We start from the raw sequence: 9,223 nt of genomic DNA, 5'->3' as shown, positions 1-9,223 counted from the left end.
CCTTTCAGCGTGCTTCACCTCTTTCTGCCTGTCTTTCTTCCTCATCCTCTGAGTGATAGTTGCTGTTCTGCAGGGTCACTCTTGCGTTCTGTATCAGCACTGATAACGAGGATCACAATTCTGGGAAAATTCCTGCTGCGCTGGAGAGGCCCGAACATAAAACAATGAGAAATACATATTGTTCAAGTAAAAAAACTCCTGATATTTGATGATATCTAAAGATTGCAATAGTCTGAGTAAAGGCTGATAAAGGATGATAGTATAGAACTTGGCAAGGTGCCACACACTGCAGAGCACAGCCGTGCAGATTTTATTACAGTGCTCAATTTAATTTATATTTCTCCACTGTCCAACATGCATGTGAAAAGGCACTGAGGCCAGAAAAATTAATACAGCATAGCATCGAAATACTTTTGTGTGGAAATATTGTATTGCTACACTGAAGCCAATTTTTTTTAATTGCATAAGTTATAAATATTGCAAATACAAATGAAACTTTTGATAGCTTACTAGATTAATATAACTATTTGCTTTGACAGTCCACTACATTTACATTTTGCAGCAATAAAAATAACTTAACTGAGATGAATGGACTGAAAACTTTATCATAAGAGATAATACAAATGTTGACAATGTTTTCCTTTGGAAATTACAATAGATTATATCACAACACTTAGCTTATTGCAGCCAGTGGTGGATGAAATTCCCCAAAAGCCATACTTGAGTACAGATTTCTTAGCAAGAAATGAATTTGGTAGAAATTAAAGTCACCTATTAGAATATTACTTGAGTAAAAGTCTTAAAGCATCTGATATATGCTGCACTTAAGTATAAAAAGTAATTTTAGGATATTAAATGTACTAAAGTATTGAAAGTAAAAGTACAATTAAGTTCTGGTCATAAAAAAGCAAGAGATCAGAATTTTTAGAATTCTAACGATAACTTCATAAGATGCTCCACCTTAAAAATGGAGCCTGAAATACACTTGAAGAAAAACAAGGGTTTTTTTTTCCTTTCCCCTCCATTCTTCCCTTGGTCCAGTCCTACTTACTTACTACTTCATTGGGCCTCTGGTGATTCACAGTCTTAGTTCAAACCTGCTTTAAAATGCAAACAAATCATAGGAGAATATTACTGGCTGACAATGTAAACATCCAAATCACAAACAGCACCATAAAAATGGAAAACATCACTTTCACTGTTCTCAACCCAGTCGAGCTAATGCACTCTATCATTTGAAAGGGTCCCAGGACCTGGCCTCTAATGACTTTAGCTACTCAAGCTCTTTCCTCATAAACGGACGAAAACACACAATGCTAACTCTGCAACACCTCTTATGGGGATCGGATTTGCTCACAAATGGAAGGCTTGAGCGTAGGTGAAGCAGTTGCTGTGAGCATAATGGAATCTATGGGGGCCACAATCTGTTAATGTACCGGTGAGAGGAAATCAAGACTCATGAGTCTGTTGGGCTGTTAGAGTAAGAATTCAGTGAGCTCAGGTGAGCCACTTTCTCATCTGTCAAACAACAAATGAAACCATCTTCAAGAAACTTCAGACCTTGAACTGATACTTGCAGTCATGCTGGGGCGTGACTTGTGAAACAATGTATTGATTTAATCAGCTGACAGGAAATTCATCAGTAACTGTTTTTGTGAATCATTTCAGCCATTTTATCAACCAAAAGTGGCATTTAAGTGGAAATAGACACATTTTTGCTTTAGTTTATCATTATATTGTAAATGATTACACAGTGTAATGGCCAAAGACAATGACACCATGGGCTTTAACATTGGTTCCCTAAGTGTCGGTTTCACTGTACAATTCTGTCTACCACTGGATACAAAAGAGACGTGTATAGTTATACACATTATGTTTATAGTGTACACGACACGCCCCAACAAACTGTGCCCATCACTAGTACAAGGCAAACCCACTAACCCAACAGTTATCTGAACTCTGCTTCAACGCAACGTTGTAGTGAAACACTTGCAGACTGCAGAGGGAGCTTGAGATGAGTTAAGTACGTAACATACTGGATCCAAGCCAAGGCAACGTTGGCTAAAGTTAGGTGCAATGTAGCGATAACGATACATTCACTGGCCTTTGATGGTATGCATTCTCCGGTTGCGTCAATGACCAGCGTACACTACATGAAAGTGTCCAGACTTTGCTCTGATATGCTCCGACTCATGTCAAGAGCAGTCTGTACCCTTCTTAAACTTACAGTTTCTGTGCCAAATTGCCAATGTTTTGGACATCAATCAGCACGCTTCTTGGAATGTTATCATGAGTGGAGAAGTCACATAGCATCACTCAGTGGAAACGCAATTGTGTTTTGACATTTTGAAAATATCACTTAAGCTTTTGCTCAAATCTGTCATGGAAAGCCACCTAGTGTAAGTTACTATCCCCAGCAGCAAACATGGCAGAACCGAGGTATCTGTGGAAACTCTTAACTGATGAGAGAAAAGGAACATGTTGCTAGGCTCTGAGGAAAACGGAAAGCTCTCTGGTTGTCTGGTGCCAGCAATACCTCTTGGGAACGTTTGGGTGGGGTAAAAAAAATGTTTGTTTCCACTTGGACAACAATTTGTCCTTCAGAGTCAATGTCTCCCCCCCGTCTTTCCAGTAAAAAGGACTGAAAGCAGTTCTCCTAAGCACATGTCAAAGGCACAATTAATCCTAAAAGAGGTGTTAAACATCTCATAGATTACTAGGCCAAATATAAGCCAACAAACACATAAAACTATTAAGGAAATTCATCTGCAGTTCTACTAAACTGCTGCATATACTGTGGTATCAACCCACAAATAAAGAGACAAAACCAGTCATATAGAAGATTAAAAAGTCTTATTTGAAATGCAAGAAGCAAAAAATAACAGTTCCTGTTTTGAGGTGGAATGTTACATCAAGTTACAGTGATGAACGGGAAAAGACGAGTGTTGACCAATATTGTGGAGGAACTGATAATAACAATCGATACTGGCTTATCATTCGTATTGATCAGTATTGATATGTGGACAGACATGGAGATAGAAATCGAAGTGAGAACTGCAGCAATACGTGTTTTACAAGCTGCATTGCATATTGGGCCATTTTTTCCCCATTTCATGTTTCATGTCTTTTTCTGTTATAGCAGTTATTTTGAATTTTCAGTTACCTGTTCAAAATGACTAAGTTTAAGTTGTAAAATATCCTACCCAGACATATCTTTAGCACAACTCTCCATCAAAATTTAAGCGATTTTGCCAAAAACATATCTGTCATAAACAAATACCAGCCAACAAATCATCATTGGATTTTAATTAGTCTCAAATATGAGTTATCAGTTTTGGCTTCACTCTGGCTCATAAAAAGCAGGATTTTTTTCAGTTGTTATAGTGACCTACTGTGAGGGGGGGAAAATGGTGTAATTTATCTATCCAAAAGCAAAAAAAAAAAAAACTTCATTTATTATTTCTTTCACTTTGCAGACAATCTTAGCACCACATTTGGCAAAAATACAAAATCTAGACGGTGATGACAGAGTCCTTCTGTAAACACATACTTTGTCCCCGTCACTGCGGAGCCAGTGGGATACCTCTGGCGTCGGTGACTTGGCCCTCCTGCAGATTCTTGACCAGCTGAGCCAGCCAACGCTTCGTGGTGGTGTCGTCCTTCAGCACCTGGGCGAAGGTGCTGTCTTTCAGCTGGTCTGGCAGACACTGACGCAGCGCTTCTCTGGCTCTGAAGGAAGGAACACCATATAAGTACTTTTTTTGTCGACAGCATCTTGCTATTAAAGACAAAGCTTCTCATGTTGAGGGCTCCAAATGGCAGCGAGAGGTAAATCTATTAAATAAAGTTATTATTATTCTATGAAAGGCTGTACTTCTCTACCTACAGTACATCAAGACTACATACACATATATGAAAAAGTCATGCAGAGAAAAGGTGATTCCTCAGATAAAGGCTGCTATCTATGGAGGTTCTCCTGCTTAATTTATTTTTCAAGTATATGCCCTCTTCTGCATTATGCTTTCCTGATATGCATTATTACTAATACTGAAAGCAATACTAGCTATGATGAGCTATACCTTACCTATTAGGTTGTTAAACAAAATATTGGTAAACGCCGGTTAAATACACTAGTCTCTTTCACAGGAAATTGGTGAGCAGAGTGCTTTGCTGCGTCACACATGCTGGATTCATCCATTAGATGCTGCAGAGGAGAAGAGCTGCATCTTTGTGCTCCTCTTTAAAATAACTTTGGATCAGAGTCGTTGATGCAAACAACACGGACCTTTTGATATTAAAACACAAATCCAACTGGTCAATGTTTAACTTTCAACTGATCTGAACTTGATGCGAACTCCAGTGGGTAAAATTCATCATACACTGGCTGATTATTAAAATATATCCAGCATGACTGCTGGCACTCTTCTACTTTTGTGGGGACCTTTTCTATCCAGGGTTTCCCACACATTCATTTAAGTGTGGCAGACTGCAACAATTAAAACAGCTGCTATCACAAATCTCCTATTCTAATTTTAGAGCTGGATTTGGGATTATAACAATTAATCGACAATCAATTAATCGATCATTAAGAATTTAATCGAATATGTGAAATTCAGAAAAATTAATCGATAGGCTATGCAATGCTGTCAAAGGATATGCAATATGTTGCTGTGAGCGTTAATTTAGGAAAAATAGCATTTGGTATTGTTAGAAATAAGCAACATTTTTATTTTAGTGTTCTTTTATATTGATTGATTGTTACTTTTACCAATAATCGATTACGGAAAGTGCTTAAGATACGCAATCCTAAGCTGAATCATTCATTAGGAGCACTGTTGGGGTATATATACTGTTTGGTTATTCATTGCCACACACTCTCGGAGTGCAAAGCGAAATCTGGGCACAGATGGAGAATGTCAGGCACATTAAAATGAAACTTGGTTGTTCATGCTGCTGTGTCTGAAAGTTTGCATTCACTCACAGCAGCTGCTCCTCTCATCAATTGACCTGATCAGCTGTGAACAGTTTGTCGGATCAATTATTCACCTGGTGAGTCACAAACTGCTGCTGTGGAAAAAATGAACTCAAGGAGAGCTCCGCCTGCTCTGCGTTCATAGACCCGCAAAAAACTCAAGTTTTACAGAGGGGACACAGAATGATACTAAGGCACAAAGGCATGGAAATAATAAATAAATAATATCTTATAATGTCTTCAGTCTTAATTTCAGGCAAAGTGGGGTACCTCCCCCATGTGCAATATTTTCAATCATGTAAAACCAAAAATTATATTGGCAATAGTCAACAGATACCAGAACTCAAAGAGCAATATTTTGAAATTGCTTTCTTTGTCCTTCTAACAGCCAAAAATGCCAAAAGCGTATCTATAAGTCTGTATTCACCAAAAAAAAAAAAAAAATTGAAACGGATAATAAAAACAGCAGTTAATACATTTTCTGATCATTACCTCATAAACAATGAGAGTGTAAATATTACATTGTGACCACAGGCTTACAAGCCATTTAACTGCCAGTCAACACACTGAATTTGTGTAAAGGCTCCCCCTGGTGGCAGTACTGCGAACTTTCTCTACTCTATTGAAAGTTTCCAGAGTCAGGGGGACTGGAAACAATTCAACATAAATCAGCCCTCAATCAAGAGCTGAAGTTAATACAGGTGTAATACAGGTGCATTCTGTACAATACTGCTTTACCTGAGATTGTCTGAGAGGCGAAGGTAGCAGCGAACAACATGCTTCAACAGGCGAGCAGACGGTTCTTTAGAGAGCTGCAGCACCATTTTGCCCTGCAAAAAAACCCATCAGATTACATTGTGACAGAGGATATTCCATTATAATCAATGCAAAGTGTTATATGGTGCAGAGACTCAGAAGGAGAATTCAAACTCAGAGGTTTCTTCAGAGCACTCACAAGGATCATAGCGACGTGGGAGAAACGTTCATACGTCTGACATATATAGGCCAGCCCTGTGTCATCCAGCAGGATCTTCTGCAGTATGAAAGTAGCAACCTGCCAAACAATATGAGGAGAAGAATAATGAGGCATTAGCTGGTGTAGCAACCCCATTACATACCAAAACTGTTAATTAATATATTATTTTTCTGTAACTTGAGAGTAAAAAATATAGACCGTTTGACTGACACTACAGCCGTTTTAAGTTCTTTTAATTCTCAAAGAAAAGTAGCAGGTCTGATGATCTGCTCTTTTTTTTTTTTACGGTAGTTAAACAGTGTAGGTGATCAACAAGAGGGAAAGACCCAGGTTTTTATCTATAAATACACACCAACAGTCAAGTTAGCAGGGTTCCTGCAGCTTAAGGCAAGTTACACTTTTCTAATGCCACTCAAAATTACACTGAAGACCACTTTTACAATCACCAAAATTGAAGAGAAAAAAACGTGCCGACATCAATTACTTAGAGTCAACACGGGAACCCTGGTTAGGGTATATGTTAGTTAGAGGACTGCAGAAAAGGCAGCTGGAACAGTTGCGTACCGTCTTGGAAAGCTCACTCCCTGATTCCATAATACGGAGACACAGTGGGATGATTTCAGTGGTGAGGAGGAAGTTAATCACTTCCTGTTCATCTGTTTTGACCAAGGCACCTGCAGCAAACACAAGAAGGCAGCTTGATGAGAATAATGAAGACACAATTTTGTGGGAACAACCTTAAATCAAGAAATTAAAATGTCGAAGTGGGAATAAAGTTTACCTATGACTCCAAGGCTGGTAAGTCGCAGGTACTCAAATGGACGTGTTTTGCTCACAGTGTGCAGAAAGGGGTAAAGGAAGAGAGGGATGTGAGCAGCAAGAAATGCAGATCTGGTGAGGAACAAAGAGGTAAAATCATTTTAATTAACAAAACCAGAATTATATGCAGTGAATATCAGATGCAAGCTACAAGGATGCCTTTACAACTTCATTGATTTTACTGACAATAGAGACAAAAATACCTACAGCAGTATTACATGCAATTAACTTGAAGAACAAGAAATTAAGGTCCACTTCTCAGATGTATCGCACATTTCTGCTACATTGAAAAGAGACATTATTAAAAAGGAAATTATTTAGATGTTATGTCTGATAAAGAAGTCAATTCTAAGGCTTTACCTTTAATATTCACTGAAGAATTATACCGTCACATCAAACACTTACATCCTACATACAAATCTCATTTAAATTATTTATCACTGACTATTTGACTGTTATTTCAGAGCAAAGTGTGTCAGATGGAGTGGAAAAATGTCCACTGTCCTATAAACAAAATAGCATTACACAGCTGAAACTTCTTGAGACAGCCTATCATCACCAACATTAAAAAACTGACATTTCCCTTTTAATGAACTCGCTATTACCTTGTCTCTGGGTGCGAGGCAACACACTGCAGAAGTGCCAGAGCATTGCACACTCTGTTAGACTGGTGAGCTGTAAGTGTAGGTGGGTTTATAGATGGATAGATGTTCACTATTTCCTAAGAGAAATAAATAAGACGAGGAAAGAAATCAGTTAAAAACAACACAAATAAAAACATACTATTTGCTATAGAAAAGAATGGGATATTGGGCATACCTGCAACAGGGCAGCAATAGTGCCACAGGAGTGCCAGAGCATTGGTGCCAGGTCTGGCACAGACTCGCGTTTCTTGCTTAGTTCCAGCAAAGCATTTTCTCTGGTCTCTGGACTGGACAACTCGTTGATCCATTGGTAGATCTTCTCTCGGTCCACCTGGGCCAGGGCTGTGACGTTAGTTACAGCCTGGAAAAGATGGGGAAATAAGCATACATGCATCAGTCATCGCTATCTAGTTAAGCATTGGATACTGTACATCACACACACATTTTAAGAGCAAAACCAAGAACTACGGTTTTAGTTAGGCTTTTAATTGAACTTTATCTATTTATTCATACATTTAAGTCAGTTTCATTGCTTTACTAGATTTTCTGTAATTTTGTTCTGTTAATTACTTTACTAATTTTTACTATTCTTAATATTTATCTATTATTATTTGTTCTGTTATCTTTCTATCCACCTTTAATCTGCTATTTAGGGTTATTTTATTTATCTACTTTACCTATTATAAATATTATATTTGTCAAGGTTTTTATCCTGCCTCTGGTGTTTCCTCCACTATGGTGGTGTTTCCTCAGTTCCTAGTTTTAAGTCTAGTTTTACTATTATTTTCATGCTTTAGGTTTGCTTTTTATTTTACCCATGTGCCTATGTAGTTGTGTGTGTGTGTGTGTGTGTGTGTGTGTGTGTGTTTGACTGATAGATTGATTGTATAACAAAAGACATTTCAGCAACTTTGCCTATACGTAATGAAGTTAGGTCTGTTACAACTAGACACATTCAGATAATTTAAATCAATGTTACAAAATATGATGTCTGATTTTGTGAGAGCAAACATGCGTTTACCTAGCTATCTAACACACAATATCAGTTTTCTACTTGGAGGCCCAACCAACGCAAACTGTACATGCAAGCATTGTTCAAAGCCAGAAACCTTTATTTTAAACTCTAGTGGAGATCCCTTAGTTTCTAAAAAATACCAAATATCAAGCTGAATTTGGGGAAATATGAATAAAACGAGGTACACATATAAGCAGTCATGAAAATACAGAGACTTGGGTTCGAATATCTCACTCGGTGAAATCATTATACAGCTTCAAATATGAGTTGAGCCATGATGCGAAATTTGTGTGTAATGCTGATGGTAAATGTGATGGTTATAAAATCAAAGCAAAACAAACAAAGAATAAATGTATGTTAAAACGGTTGACACTTCACAATGATGTTAAACGGATGTTAAAAACTTACTGCTCCGGTCGCCAGCATTCTCTGAAGCTCTTTGAGTCTTTATGTAAACTTCTGTATCAGCTAAAGTGCTGCGTTGTGGCAAACTAATGTGGCTGCAATAAAACAAACTTGTCGTATCGAACGAGAGAGCAGCTAGCCCAAGCTAGCTGCTAGCGTTAAATGTCTTGACAAATGCACTCCGGTACGCGCGAACAGTACAAGCAACATAACTTCATTAAGAAAACGGGCTAAAGATTAAATAAAGGTTAATATTTTCATTTATTGATACCGACAACAGCCTCGGGAGGTAAAAACTGAACGCAATTCAGAGAATAAGTGTCCAGGGGCGAGTTTTTGTTAGCAATGGCAGCAGCCTAGCTAAATACACATAAGTGAGATATCGCGAGAAT

The 9,223-nt window shown here is 38.0% G+C and overlaps 1 protein-coding gene across 1 annotated transcript; it reads right to left on the bottom strand.

The window, feature by feature from the left end:
* Positions 1-2,836: 2,836 nt before the first annotated feature.
* LOC121945503 (CCR4-NOT transcription complex subunit 9-like) lies at positions 2,837-9,176 on the bottom strand. Its single transcript, XM_042489749.2, has 8 exons — positions 8,835-9,176; positions 7,587-7,772; positions 7,373-7,488; positions 6,730-6,839; positions 6,513-6,622; positions 5,928-6,026; positions 5,711-5,802; positions 2,837-3,729 (listed from the first exon to the last, which is right to left on the bottom strand). The coding sequence occupies exons 1-8, from the start codon at positions 8,850-8,852 to the stop codon at positions 3,561-3,563; spliced, it is 900 nt and encodes a 299-aa protein (XP_042345683.1). The 5' UTR covers positions 8,853-9,176; the 3' UTR covers positions 2,837-3,560.
* Between the last annotated feature and the right edge of the window lie 47 nt (positions 9,177-9,223).

Source organism: Plectropomus leopardus, chromosome 10 (genome assembly GCF_026936395.1).
Source record: "Plectropomus leopardus strain MGB_pleo_1.0 chromosome 10, ASM2693639v1, whole genome shotgun sequence".
Lineage (NCBI taxonomy): Eukaryota > Metazoa > Chordata > Actinopteri > Perciformes > Serranidae > Plectropomus > Plectropomus leopardus.
Note: the sequence above shows the minus strand (reverse complement) of the source record. Positions and strands in the feature narration are given on the sequence as shown.

Coding starts and splice junctions, on each gene's coding strand:
- LOC121945503 (XM_042489749.2), bottom strand. Junction 7,489..7,586: donor CTATTGCTGCCCTGTTGCAG/GTATGCCCAATA, acceptor TATTTCTCTTAG/GAAATAGTGAACATCTATCC. Junction 3,730..5,710: donor CGCCTCTCAGACAATCTCAG/GTAAAGCAGTAT, acceptor TCCTTCCTTCAG/AGCCAGAGAAGCGCTGCGTC.